At 36.5% G+C, this 15,788-nt stretch overlaps 1 protein-coding gene across 1 annotated transcript in view; it reads right to left on the bottom strand.

Annotated features, from left to right (window-relative positions):
- ptprga (protein tyrosine phosphatase receptor type Ga) overlaps window positions 1–15,788 on the bottom strand; it is a 256,694-nt gene that overhangs the window by 70,990 nt on the left and 169,916 nt on the right. The window contains exon 5 of the mRNA XM_088636210.1: window positions 3,987–4,082. Within this exon, the coding sequence (XP_088492336.1) occupies window positions 3,987–4,082 (96 nt within the window). The remainder of the gene's footprint in view (window positions 1–3,986; window positions 4,083–15,788) is intronic.

Here is a 15,788-nt window from a genome sequence, read left to right as displayed (position 1 = left end):
GTCATCCCTAGAATAAACCAATATTAATTCTCAGGAATCAGTCCACAGAAGAGTGACCCCAAAAAGAAAGTAATGTCATGTATTGTGAAGCTGAAAGATTTCCTGTTTCAAGTATTCAGAATCCTCAAAGGATCTGACAAGGTCAGTACAACTGACTTTAGAATCAACATTGAAACACGTGCCCAGCTTCACACCTTGTTAAATTTTGATATTAACAATGCTAAAAATTTAAATAGTTGTAAATAACAATACCCATGTTATCAAACCTGTATACTGAACATTTTTCAAGAAATAGCTTGTACTTGTATACTTGTATAAATTAACTCCAAGAATCCAAATGAGGCAGGTAGGCTGAATGGTCCCCTCTCATTTGTAAAAGTTCTTATGCACCTGATATACAGTAAATTTCTATTATACTTTGGGAAAGATACTGACAGGAAAAATGGGGAACAAACAGAAACAGTACATTCTCCTCTCCAGCATCCACTTAATTGCAGCAACAGCAAGTTCAAGTGCGAAGTTAGGAGGACATTTTCTGATTAAGGACAATTGAGCAGCTCAACAGACTATGTAAAAATGGTGCTTATTCAGGGTAAGATGAATTAAATCCCAACGCAAAAGAGACAGTCCTACCAATACAACAGCAGCCAAGTGGCCCAGTGATTGATGGAACACATAGGGGCCACTAGAAGAGAACTAGTTAGATCCCAAACTTTTTGCATTAAAGGAAAGGGAGGACAAGACCACACTGTGCTGTAAACAACACAATACCACATATCCACTGAAATGCAACAGTATTTATTTTTAAAAGTGATGTGATGCAATCAATGCAGTCAGAGCCACAATGAACTAGGGAAATACCTTCTCATTGTTCACATTCAAAAGCACATTGGCTTTGAACATCAACAGGGATGCCCATTGATAATCTCTGTTTTTATTAGAAACTACACTAATGAATAAATTCTCAGTCCCAAAAAGATTATGTATCCACATCCACAGCAGAACACTGCGTATCGACCTACTTAGCTGTGTACTCGTAATTATATTCTCTGCTCTCGTGTTTTGTTTCAGGAGGTAATCTACTGTACAGCATCTTATGTGTTGATTACACTTGATTTTAAACAAGGGTGAGAGTTTCCCTACTAAAAGTCAACACCCCATCAATTCAATCTAGAGCACACAGCAATATAACACTAATTACTGTAAACCATATGGCTGGCAATGGATCTCAAGGAAATGGCTTCAGTTCACATACTATACACGTTTATTCTCTGTCAAAGAGTTTCCAAGCTAGCAGCACCTCTGCTCCAGCTTCTTCCATTATGTACAGTACTGTAACACTGCCTCATTATGTATACGGTTTACAATCTATGCTCGACAAATAGGGGCTGCATCCACCTAATCTCAGATAGGAAATCCCTTCAGGAACTCTGCCGAAAATAGGCATCAGTCCACTGAGTGCTTCTGGTTAATGTATTTTTCATTAACTTCATGAGGGGGTGGGAACACAATAAACTAGTGAATCAGAAGAATAGACAATGACAAAAACAGTGGAATAGTCAACAATAGTCTCTTGGACGGATGTAGTCAAAATAAGCAACAGTAGAAGTAAGGAATTTAAGATTAGCAGGTGTAAGGGGGCAAGCGGCCCTTCTTTACACAGAGAGGTGTAGTGGTCTGGAACAAAGTCCATGTGGTCAAAACTCTGGGGCCTTGATGGGATTCTTGGAACATTAAACTACTAGCAATAAAATAAGCAAATCAGGTCAAATTTCCTCCTCTCATTTCTAACCCTTTTATGTTCTTATGAGTGTTATATAATTACCAAAAGGCTTGAGGCAACAAATAATGACTCTGGATCTTCCTTTTGTGGTACGAAACATATTTAACTACAAGAGTGACATTCAGAAAAATGGGAAAAAGATTTACATTTGTTTTAATACATAGTACACTCTTCTCTTTTGCCAAAAGTACTGTGAAAACATTCACGGATATAAAACCTTTAAAACATAGGACAGTCTACTGAAAAAAAGAAATCGTCTCAATTTAAATTAAGATGGAATGTTTCAGCTGACAAATTAATGTGGTTGAAGCTGATGACTAAATAATGCTTTTCTAAAAGTACTTACTGTATTATGAGATGCAATTACATTTCTCCTGGCTACAAAAGCACAGAGAAACCTTTCTGAAAATGGCCACACATCTGGGGTTTATCATTTCTTTAACAAAACTAAAGCTAAACCATTGGAAATTGTTTTTGTGTAAAATAGTGCAGTGCATTAGGCATGCCAGCATTTTACTTAGCATGCAGCACACTGGGTGTTGTGCTACACGCACCACAGAAGATCAGACAGAGTAGCTGTAGATATAACGATAGTTACAGTCAAAGGAGACCAGTGAAATGTAAAAAAAAAATAGAACAGTTGTATCTAACAGAATAACACCATTGTATTTACAAAAAGCCAGAAAGAGTGTTTAGGTAATTCTTGCCATGTAACTCAATTTTCAAGGCTTTTTCAACAGTTCATCGTAATAATGGTCCTCAGTAGGCTCACCAGTCTTGCTTGGCCCAGCTCACCATGACAAACAATAGCACTGAAAGAAGCTGTCCAGCCTCTCTGCATCAGGTAACAAACTCACAAGCTGGAGATAAATGAGCACAGAGATCAAACTGGCAGATAGTACAGTGGGTTTTTATTTCCTAATCCAACAGTTCCAACAGCTATAAAAACATTGTTCCTTCATAAAAAAACATTACATAAAGCTGTGTTTTCATTTTCAAAAGTTTTGTGTTAATTAAAAAACCTCATACTGTTTAATCTATCTGCTAAAGGAAGACAGAACATTGCTACTGCAAAGAAGCACAAAGGATATCAAAAGCTCAGAACCTGACAATATCCATCTGACCTGAAGCACTATGTAGCCCTCCAGAGAACTACAATACAATTATTGATCCTCAGTCCATATTCTTCAATCCTTATATCCAATCACTCTACTGAACCTACAATAGCTCTAAGAAAAAACAGCTGCCTACTGAATGCTGAGTAGGCATTATCTCACTGTTAGAGCTTGTGCTAAGCCACTTTGTAACACAGCAGGTATCCTTAAATGCTAGACAAATACTCTGACGTCTTATGCCTTCTTATTCTGATTGATCAGCCTTTCCTGATGTACTGTAACAATAATGCCATGTTAAAAGTTTGATGACCAATCATAAGCTTTAAGTTATGCATCATTACGATTGATAAATTATTTCATGATGATGGGTTGGGAATATAGAAATGAAGGACAACAGTGGTGTAATGCATTTTGTTTTAGACTTTTGAAAGAAAAGGCAATTCAGCTTCTCATTTTTAAGTCTCAGTGTCTGTCTGACACTGTTTCTCTGTTTTTAAGAAATGCATTCTTTATGGAGGAAGCAAGTCTAACGTCATCTCACACCCACAGTAATGCTACATGCTCTCAGAGGCCGACAGCATGCATGATGGAAAGAGGAGAGCCATTACTATTCAGTCTATGTATAAAGGGCAGAGACGGGCCTCAGACCCGGGATTATGCCAAAGCCTGATGGTAAAGTATTAAAAGAAAGGTAATGGCGCAAGTAAAAGCCTACTTATGCAATCAATGCCACAAAATTAACTTTTAATCCCAGCAATTCAGAATGATTGAGCTGACAATAGTTTTATCCTCCATCCTTTAAATTTAATGGAGTGAAAAAAATTCTGTACAACAGATCACACTCACTACAGAAGGAGAAGGCTCCTTTTTTTTCCCCCCCAAGTCCCATGAGACTCTGAGAATCAACTGCTTTTTTAAGAGCGAAAAGACAGTCCCTTTCGCTTAAATTTATAAAGAGGCGGGTGGTTTAATTTGATTGCATTTACACAAACTTCAACACTAATTGAGGATTCTATGTCATTTCCTAATTTCCGGGAAGCATTATTCAATTAATTTGAAATTGTAAAAAAGAATATAGAAAGGCTTACCTGGAAGAACACGGCCATTGCTGCTATTATTCGTTTTTCATTAACAGCAGTACTGAAGCTGTCAAAATCGTCTGAATTATAAAAGTATATCTGCATCTGTGAAACAATGGATAACAAAAATAAAGCATTAGCAAAGCATCAATCATGAAGTGCAAAAAACACATCTGTGTTAAAACTGGAACACAAAAGTGAAAGATTACACAGAAAAAGCAAAACAGCAGCACAGTGAAATGAGGGTGGGATGCTGTTGGGTTGCATCTCTATTTCTATTCATTTTACAGCCTTCCAAATTAGCAAGAGCAAACTTGAAAATAAAGGGCTATAAACTGGCTACTCTATAAAAAGATGGATATGCATAGGACATTGATTGATACGCTTTGAGACCAATCCACAGGTATCACACACTTTGACTCTATAGATTAGAGTGTTGTATGTACCGGTATGTAAATAAGTTTTGTTTTCCATAAAATAAGCCTAATTAAAATGTTTTAGTTTGCTGCAACATCGCACAGACTGCAACATCACCTGCTGTAACAGGTATTCCTGTGAATGCAATTTGCACTGAATTAATCTAATTTAAACTGTGCAGAGAGGAACTCTTCAGGTTCCGTTCTTCATCTAGTTTTGGTCCTTTAAGAGTCTGCAGTGTAATATGTGTTCATTGACAAAACACAAAGTAATTCAGTTATGTGCTCATTAATAAGAAAATATATTCATACAAATATAGTCTATGCATGTCCAGTGAAGGATGTGTGTGACAGTGCTAATACTGTAAACATATAAACATATTTATCCTGTACCTCTTGGTTTTGAGATTATATATACAGTTTAAATATTGCTCCTTTAGGCATCTGTTACTCGGGGACAGTAATCAAACAAAACAATTACTTTTATTTGCCAAGTGTATGACAGACAAGTCACTTCACATCTGTTCACTCATTGCAGAACATACGTTGTGCTTCTCTTCTTTTGTCTGCTGTCACTGGGAGATGTCATAACTGCTCTTCCATATCTAAGAGGACTCCCCGAAAGTTACCAAATCCCACAGTAGCTCAAGTCATTATTTTATATTAAGCAGGCAGTGAAAATATATTTCTATAAATTACCAGCCAGCTATTTAACTTGTCAGTGTTACTTTAGCCATGACAGTTTTTTTGAAGTATTTAAGAATGTTGCATTAGCTATAGTAAAAATATACAATATATGCCCACAGCAATAAAAATGTAATGAAGGGTTTCAAATATTGAATTTATTTAAAACTACAGAACTGTATCATACAGTGATGAAAATAAACATGCATAGGTCATGAAGGAACGTTTATGCAAGGAATAATTAACTTTCAATTTCAATAAATATGAAAAGAATAAAGGAGGATTTAGGATGTCTACAGCAGAATCACTTTTGACATTTTAATTATATTTAAATGAACAGAAATGTATTGAAATAAAAAAGTATTACAATAGGTTTATTCTCAGTGCAAATACACAATGTCAAAAGCTTTGCTTCATTTCTTCCAGCATTTTTTGCCTTGTACTGTTCAATGTCTTATAAAAGACAAGTATACAGTAGGTTTTCTACAACTTCAGGTCTTACATATCACTCTCAATTGAAGAGTGAAAGATAAAAAAACCAGCAGCTGTTGAAATGAAACGTTGAACACCATTTCCGATAACCAAACAGTTTGAAAGCTAAAATTAAAAACAGATACAATAACAGACCTTCAACTGACAAGAGAAAATGCTTGAAGCAAATCATTGACTTTTTTTCTTTGTATATATACCAATCACCTGAGTTCTGTATCACATGCAGGGATTCATTTTTCAAATTTAAATTTAAATTATCAAATTATGAAATTTAGATTTAAATGATCATTTTACATTTACTATCTAGGTATCATTGTGTTTTGGTCCTCTTCTATAGCTTCACAGCATCTGAATGCTTAAAGAAATCTAGACCGATTTGTTGACAGGTTACCAGGAAGAGATGGAGCTAGGAGCATTCTCATTCCGGACATTCCTTCTTTTAGTGTCAATGTCACTTTGCAATGCGCTCTGGAGATGTCTTACAGCACCTGACGTTTAAAAAAAAGACCACTGGCACCTGTTAAGATGTCTTGACAGGAAAACAGTTCTCAGAATTCCAGACATATTCCTGTATCTGCAATTAATAATTTACAAAGCAACACTGCCTGAGGCCTGTTTTTCACTGGCAAAGAAGCAAAAGTAGGTAAGATCCACACACACACAAAAGCAGAACAAAATAGAGAAAAAAATGTAATGCTTTCTTTAAAACCAAATTAATATTTTGAACTTGGCAGACTTTTTGCAAATAATGGAGAAACAACTTATAGACAATCAGGTTGTATATTTCTCAAATAAAAAAGTATATCTTAAGTCCCTGAAGTATTTCATTAAGTATCCTTTACTGGGGAATCAATTACCAGCATAGCCTGGCCTTCACGATAATGTTATGTAACTTTGGTAGCTTTATTAGAACCGCAGGTGTGAAGCAGATGTTTCATTTCTGTGCCCAGAATGTGCTTGCAGGCGCTCTCCCAACACACTGGGCTCATCTGAATATTAATAGGAGTTCATCCTGTTTATTGAAAGTCCATCAGAATTTGCTGGCTGAATTCAATAAACTGGAAATGTGACTACTTCTAAGCCATGCAACAATAACAAGACAATAAGTTACGATTCTGTGGGAAATCACAGCATATTCCTGTAGAGGATTAAGGATGTACCCTGAATCCCAATACAAGGTCTCAAGAGCATGTTATCAAGCAAGATAAAGCCCTTTACGGCTTGTAATGCATAAAATGGTGATCCTAAACACACAAAGCAACTGAAGCTAGGTATAAGAAAAATGCATTTCAGTCACACAAAAACTTGCCACAGCTCTAGAAACAACACATTTCAATTCAATTTTACAAAACCCACAACAGCACCTGTAAGATAACATGTGATAATCCATATCTTTCTTATTCATCATAACACTCTTGAAATTAACACTTCGCAAAGCCAGAGCAAATATTTACCCCTCAGCAAACAAATGCACACCTTTCCTTTAACACCAGAGATGACACAGACAATTCTTCAAATGTGTGAATTTACAAAACAAGGAGAAAGCTAAAGTCATGCCCTGTATAAGCACCAAAAAGAAAAAAAAAACATTTTCATCCCCTTTTCAAATATTGTCAATATTATGTCGCTTTCATTTTCCGTGCCAAACTGATTCTTACAGAAAGCGTTTTCTTCAGAGACTTTGATCTATTTCAAGCAGAGATGATTCAGTATTCTCATGTGATCTCGTTACAGTTATATAGAACACAACTTACACTGTACATGCAAAAATTGTTACATGCAGAAGCAGCATATTCTAATAACTAACAAATGGATTCTGATGAAGGGCACAAAGATGCAAGTCGTGTAATCAAGGGCACCCACCTTCGTGTGTTTGGTCTACACAATTTGGTCTACACATAATTTTACAAATACTAAACTGAAGTAGCTTTGTGGGGTCTTATACATTTTAACCTTTCTTGTATTGGCAGCTTAAAATTGGTAGTCTGTTTGCATCCCACAGTGTGGAAGAGTGATAGGTAGTGGCACATTCTCCATCTGCATTCAGCAAAAAGATGTATGATGCTGACAGAATACAAAGCAACCACAGATTTAAATCAGGATGAAAGCTGCTGGCTAAAAAGCTATTGAATGGATAGAACCAACTGCAGTGTTTTTTTTTAAATTGGGATGAAACTCAGACGCTTCAGGAGTGAGCTCACCACAAAAATTGCAAAAGCTGAACTGCTTTTTATGCATCTTAATCTGTTTATTTTTGTTTTGGAATTTCAAAACAAATTGGCAGCATTCTGAGCTGCAGGATGGGGTATTAAGAAGGGTAATGGAATGAATCTTATGGAATGAATCATATGATCTTGCAATGTTGGTGGAAGATAGATTAGACTAAATGGCAAATTACTTTCAAATTTATACAGACGTGCCAATAATTCATTCAGACATATAAAAAAGAGGGTTCTACACCCTTAACAGCCATTCTGAAATCCATTATCAATACTAATGAGGCCATACTGCTGAGTAAAATATTGGTCTGCTCATCAAAAGGGTTTCTACAGCACACTAGAGAGACATGCTGAAGAAACAGCAGCTTTTCAATCTTTAGGAGAGTGACCAGTATGCTTTTATGTGTCAGTTTAGATACATTGGCACCAATGGGTGTGCATGGCACTGTATGTATGATCACCTCTCTTGTTCAGGCACTTCATAGCTGGAAGGCCAAACAGTTTGTCAGCTTTTTTTTTGTTTAATTTGTGTACCATATAAATCAGAGTCCATGTTCTTTAAAAACACAAAGCAGAAGCTTCATATTGACTTTCCAGTGGTAAAATGAACACTTCTTAAAATGCAAGGTCTTTTCTCAGTGCTTCTGAAAAGCCTGTACAAATATACAGAGGCTTACAAGAGCAAGCAGATTTCTATCGGATAGGTCTTGGTGTTTACTTTAATCCTAGGGCCTGGAGGAGGGCAAGGTAAAGGCCATGCCAGCACTGTCAACAAGTTGGTGGCTTTTAGATGTTGCAGATCATTTTCCAATGACCCTCTTCATCACTTCCTGCACTGATGAAAGAAGTTTCCTGGGGACTGAAAATGTGCAACACAACAAAAGTCAGTTTTAAAAAAACTGCACATACCCAGAGTATCTGGGTGTCTGTGGAGGGACCTTTTGAACCTATATGAATATTAAAGGATGAGAAAAGTGATTACTACCTTTAGCACTGTACATATGTAAGGAAAAAATACAATTTTACCAGATTACGTGCATCTGAAATTATGTATTTACTAAGAATAAGATTAATACAATTTACCAGTTTATTGCTGAAAACACTAAGCACACTTAAGTATAAACCTAATGAAGGACAGTATAATGAGTTATGAACCAATCCATCTCAAAGGTTAAATAAAACAAAACACTGTGTTCACAAAATCAGATGAGAGACTCAAAAACAATTTGCAATGTCAGGGATGTCAACCTGGGTGACAGAAAGAACTCTATTCTAAAATGATGCTTCATACACACACACAATAAATAAAACTTCAACCAAGCATCATAAATCCATCATATAATCCCACTGGTTTAACTCCTTTAAGCACTTCCCTATATTTAAAGAGCCAGACTTAGTATTTTGACGATTTTCTTTTTCATTTGTTTTTTCTTGTATGTTCATACAGAAGCCTTTGAACACTGAAGACTGCAGCTCTTTGGGGACTGGCTTAAAACTTGCAAAACGTTGGCTTCTGACCTCTTGCAAAAAGTCCCCTATTGCTGAGTGTTAACCTGACTCTTATAAAGTCAAGGTCACAGTCTAAAAATACTTCTTCCTCCAACTGATAAGTATACTGAAGGAGGCTGAAAACTCCCCAGATAATTAAGCAGTCTGAAAATAAAAACAATAAACATCCTTCAATAACATCAAAGGCACAAAGAGAACTCGTCCAATACACTAATTAAAACTAATCAGGTACTTCCTGAGTTCTTTTAACTAGAGGCAAACAGCAATCATTTGTGTCTGTCTGAGTGTTCAAGGAGAAACATATTGACCATCTATCTCAATTCAAACATTCTTAACTGCATTAGCCAATTATCTTGCCCTAAGGCATAATTTACTCCTTTTGCTTAGCAAAGGCAATCCATACTCCCAGGAAGGATACACGCACAGAAATCTAATACTTAATTATTGAATACTTTCACAAACGGTAAAAAACACCTCAGACCCCAAAAGTTAACGAGAAAGGTGTTTCATAGACTTTAATATTACAGGAGAAAACAAACCCTATTATGATCCTAAACTACCAAGAGCCCGGGCTTTGGAACAAGTCAAGTATTTTTGCAATGTATTGTGTGTACCTAATAATTAAAGAGAATGTAGGCAAATATCGCTTGTTTTATAACCTCGCACTCATTTGACAACGTCCTTATGTTTTATTTGTCTTTTGTATTTTAGCTGAATCTGTCATGCCAAAAGACTACAGCTTAGTGCACTGGGCCTGATGGACAGTGGTGTGGGCTGTGATGTTTTATTTAAATCAATGTATTTTACATGTAAAGACAGGCGTGACTATAATACAATTACACAATGTAGAAAAAAATCAAATCGGGCAAATCCAATTAATCATTTACACAGGTGACATTTTAATGTATTGTTATTACAAATATCCTAAACACTCTCACAGGGCCTGAACACCTGCAGTCCCTGACTTCATTTTTCATTGTGTTGAATCTAAGAGAAGCCTAGCCCATTTATTGATTTTGTCTGTTATTTCTTTTAAACACCAGACGTCAATATCAAGGAAGGAATTAATTATTCTGCATGCTCCTACTAGTTTGGAATGATTTCCTATTCTTTCCCACATTCTACCTACAGTAATTCCCTTAAATTTAAGATTTTTTTACAGCAATTCTCTACCAAAAATGTCACAACTAACACCGACAGTCATTTTGCAAATGAAGGCTGTTAAATTGTACCCCCAATAAACTGTAGGGGAAAAAAACACTATACCTTAAAATATATTTTTAATAAAACCAGGGACACAAATATATATATTTGCCATAACAGTTAAAAAGAGCCTCCACATTTTAAAGATTGGTAAACTTCCTGACATTTATAACATAAATGATAATAACAATTTCATAGTTTCTGAGAGTCACAGCATTTTCAGTTTCCCCTTTAGTGGAAGCAAGTTATCTGTGAAATGAAAATCACAACAACAATGTCTGTCTTTGTCGCAGCAGATCATGTCATGTAATACTGGAATTTAAATGGATGAATTAAAATAATATTCAAGACACATCCTTTCAACAGCAAAAAATTGTAAATGTTAAATACAGTTTGATTAAGAATTAAGATGCAGTAGACCTCAAAAGTGATTTACATCCAGACACTGGATGTCAAGTTTGAAATGCTGCAGTGTAAATCACACTAGACCTTGAGAAAAATAGAAAACATGTGGAGCTTTAGGACAATGAATGCAGCTCACTTCACAATACATGTTTTGCTCAGAGGAAAATCACAAATTCCAGAAGTGTAGCCTAAGCTAAATCCATTTCTCCTCTTCTGTCAAGGCAAACGTCCGTCCAAGTTGATCAAGAGGGCCTTCTTGTTGTTTGTGTGTGATTTTTTTTCACAGACTGACAAAAACCTTTAATTTTGATCTGTGTCTGACACCCAGTGTGAAACAAACATGCCCTTTGTTTTCTTTTTTCTTTTTTTTTTCTTTCCACTCACGGTACATAAAGTATCTTGTGGAGGAAGATGCACGATAAGAATCCATTCTAAGCAACAGACACCCTTTTATTTATTTTTTTAAGACTTGACAACATGCATTGTGATTGCTCCAAATTATGGATCATCTTTAGATAAAAGAAACCAATAAAAAAATCTAAATTCTTTCTAATCCACTGTAAGACCTCAGATGTCAATGGACTATAATTATTCAGAAAATAAATGGATCTAAACTGATATTATAGATTATAAAGGGGTAATTAAAAGGACAGAAAAGGCTCACTACAACATGTTATACAACTATAATAGCACACTGGAGCTCAATATGCTGATTGATTTTTAAGTTGTGCTCAAGTATGAGGTCTATCTGCATTATTTATAATTTACACAATGTGCAGGTATGACTGTGGTATTTGTCTTATTTTGACAACTATCCCATGATTGAGACAGAAGATTACAGTAAGGTAAGTCAAAGGAAGAATCCATGAACATGAAATCTCTTAACAAATGGCTACATTGTTCACGGGAACAACTCAAAGCAACGTTAATACATTAAACAAGTAATAGGTTTAGTCGATGCTGAAAAAAAGAAAAGAGCATGGAATAAACCTATTACTTGTTCCTTTGCAGCCTACGCATGCTGACGCAGCTACCCACCTGAGTTAATAAATTAAATAAAAGCATGAAACATACTAAAATGCACAAAAGAGGCAGACTACATTTTAAACAAATACTTCTGAAAATTAGTACAGAAAAGCCTTAAGCAGTGTTTCAGTAAGGTTTGCTGGCTTGTTCAATAAAACTCAACGTTAGAAAACATCAGAAAACACGTTATATACTTGGTTAAATACTGCAATGCTGTGCCAGTCAAAAAAATGTTATTTTCAGAGAGCCTATTGCAGACAGAAGTTGTCTCATTATTATTTGTAGTGTTAAAATCCAAAACTAACCAACTGAGTGGGTGGTTAACATTAAGGTGCAAATTTATGTAGCCTGGAGTAAAAACTCCAGACACTGTGAGCAACGTGGCTGTGCTATAGCTGGAGGTGAGAATTCAAGGGATGAAAAGCAAGTCACTCAAGCTATCATGGGAAAAGACTACAGATATATTTTGTTTTCTTTGTCCTAGCATAGAACACATGTCTAGGACATATTTAACAACATGTCCGAAAATCTCTTCTACTTAGTTTAAATGGATATGTTGGGTGTGAGAGACCTATTTTATTTGCCTTTCATTTTCACTTTATTTCACTCTTTACTTTTACTACACCTCTGAAAAGTATGTGATGTGAACTAAACACAACACAGAAGGGGTATCAGGAACAAGAATATTAAAAATATAACAAAACAAGTATGAAATGGTAGGATATTAAACTGCCCTGGAGGTACAGCTTAGCTCATCAGGGATGAATGTATTCATGGTATTATCTATGACATCCCCATTCCCACTGCTGCCTGGGCAACTGAAGAAATCCAGCAGTGTGATGGAGACACCTCAACCCCCTCCCTTCCACACAGAAAATAAATAAAGAACTGCCTGAAGCTCAGAAAATATGGGATATAGTAGATGTTGGTTATCTTTTCAAGTTTTAATGGAATGTAACTGTAAAAGCCAAAACAAAGGAAACATCATTATGCATTGAAACAGAAGAGGGACCTAATCCTTTCAATTTACCCTGACTGAAAAAAAATGAGTCCCCACTGGGTCTCACTGATAATAAGTGGTGAAAAAAAGTCACAGCCTGTTGTGGATTTTTCACAACCTTACCACATGAACAACAGGAATGGTGTTCCACCCTGATTTAACTGGATTTGTGCACAATCCTCCTTACTCTGTTCCACTTGGAAGTACTATGACTATTTGAACAGATTAAAGCCATTAGTACAGTACAGATGCAGCCACTCAGAATGTGCAGTATTTCTTCTAAATACCTCCAAAGTAACGCACTGTGTTACGTAATGTAATTGTTACGTTCCAGTGTGTGGTCTACGTGTATGTTCCACACTTCTGATTTTCATTGTTCTCCCTTCCTCATTGGCTCACCATTACAGTATTGTTTCAGTATGATGTCATCATCAATCAGCTTCTCAGCCAATCAGAGTGCATCTTATTCAGTATATAACAAAGAGACTTTCAGAAGGAAAAGGCCTTTTCGTTTGACTTCGGTCCTGCTTGGCTTTGCTTCTGATTTTGCTTCGGCTTTGTTGGTTTGTTGTTTTGCTTTGTGTGTGTGTATATTTTCGTATAGCTTCGGCTTTGTTGTTTTGTTGGTTTCTGTTCGTCTCTTTGTACTTTCATTTGTTTGTGTTTATCCTTGTTTCGCCATTACCTTGCCCAAACTTGTTATTGTATCAACCTCTGTGTTCTTTTGTACCCTGTTACTTGTCTACTCTCGTTTGTATTTGTAGTTCACTTGTGTATTTGGGTGAACTTTTGTGTATAGAGTTAGTTTAGGTTGTTGGGTACATTTTGCACACACGTAGTTGATTCTTGTATTAGTCACACTAGTTTAGTACGGGTGAGTGCCTTTTGTCTTGTATAGTTTTGGGTAGTCAGTGGAGGTTAGCTAGGGCGTTTGAAGATGCCGAAGACCATGTGTTTCGGGTTTTCTTTTGTAGTCAGCTTTCCCTCACTTTCTTAGCCAGCTCCATTTTGTTTGTTATTTTCTTTTTCTTTGGCACCACTCTAGTTCCCTTACCCTGTGTGTTATTGTGACTTATTTCATACCAGTCACTTATTCACCTTACAATTACCACTTTTTGCACTATCCCTTGTTATCACACTTCCTAGTCCCTCACCAGAACCCACCTGCTTCCAAAAATTATCCTAAATGTTACACCCCTTTACCCCTAGACACTTGGGGTCGTAACAGTAATTCACTGGCCAATGATGATCGACAGGTGGCACTTGTGGTCTATTAGATGTTGGTGAAACAATTGCTTCATTTAATCTGTTTCTCTACTGTGCGTGTTTAAAGGCACTTAATATGGTACATTAATATGGAATTTTACAACTAAAGGAAAATTTTGGTAGCTGAAAATAAAAACAGAACTGTAAAGTAATATATGGTATGCCATTTAATGTAAAGCAAATTTCAGCAACAAGTAATCAGGAAACAATTTAACATTAATAATAATAATAATAATAATAATAATTGATTATACTTATATAGAGCTTTTCAGGACACTTCACTCAAAACGCTTTTCAGGTAATGGGATCCACCTGGCTGATGCGATGGCAGCCATAGTGTGCCAGAATGCTCACCACAAGTCAGCTCTCAGTGGGGATGAGAGCAGAGTAATGATGCCAATTCATAAATGGGGATTATTAGGAGGCCATGATTGGTAAGGGCCAATGGGATATTTGGGCAGGACGCCGGGGTTACACCCTACTCTTTTCAAGCAACGTTGTGGGATTTTAATGACCAGAGTCAGAACCTCGATTTTACGTCTCATCTGAAGGACAGTAATTCTTACCTGATCTGTTGTACATCTCCTCCTTACTTTTACATCTCAATTGATTATGTCAAAATAAGGGTGGCACGGTGGCACAGATGTTAGCATTTTTGCCTTGCAGTGCTGGGGCCCTGGGTTAAATTCCAGAGCTGTGGTGCTCTGTGTGGAGCTTGTATGTGCTCCCCTGTCTTTATGTGGGTTTCCTCCCACAGTCCAAAGACATACTGGTAGGTTAACTGGCTTTTGGAAAAATTGACCCTGGTGTTAGTGTGTGATGATTGCATCTGTGTGCGCCCTGAAATGGACTGGTGTCTCCTTAAGGGTGTACCCTGCACTGGATCTGGTGCTTGCCAGGATATACGCTGCCTGCAACCCTGAATAGGTTGAAGTAGTTAGAAAATGGACGGATGTCAAAGTACAGTAACTTCAAACTCAGACACTAGCAGAGATTTCAGCTTTCTTAATATTGTCAATACATGTCAAGCAGGTGCACACTTTTTCTTCAGCATGGCATTTAAGTTTAAACTGTGTATAGTATTACTTTAATCAATGAAGCCTTACAGTACCAGGAGTTCTTGGCATAATAGGATGTCAACCTCTTGCAAGAAAGCAGTTTACTCTTCTTATCTCATACAATACAGCTTTAACAAACCTAAAGGGCAGAGCCCCTTAGAATAAACTCCCTTATTCCACTTTAATCCTTGCCAAAAGGAAATGGGGTGGACAGAGGCTTAATTAGATAGGATGAGGGAGATGGGGTCAGTCAACTACTTCTTCTAGGGTTCGTGAAACTGAAGATTTAATACTCCATGGCCTTAAACAAAATCCAGTTCAAAGCAGATCCTTAACAATCCATTATTGTTTTCTTCTAATTACACTTTTTAACAATACTCAATTTTAAATTACTAATACTTTATTTCATAATAAATAAAGGGCAGAAATTCAGCTGGAAAAACAATGAAGGCTGTGCTGCCAGGAATCCTATAGATTCTTAACTACAAAACATATGAGTCCTGCAAGAATTCTTGGCAGGGCTGTCGCACTTT

The sequence above is a fragment of the Lepisosteus platostomus genome, chromosome 6 (assembly GCF_059453375.1).
Source record: "Lepisosteus platostomus isolate fLepPlt1 chromosome 6, fLepPlt1.hap1, whole genome shotgun sequence".
Lineage (NCBI taxonomy): Eukaryota > Metazoa > Chordata > Actinopteri > Semionotiformes > Lepisosteidae > Lepisosteus > Lepisosteus platostomus.
This window is presented reverse-complemented; position numbering and strand designations above follow the sequence as displayed.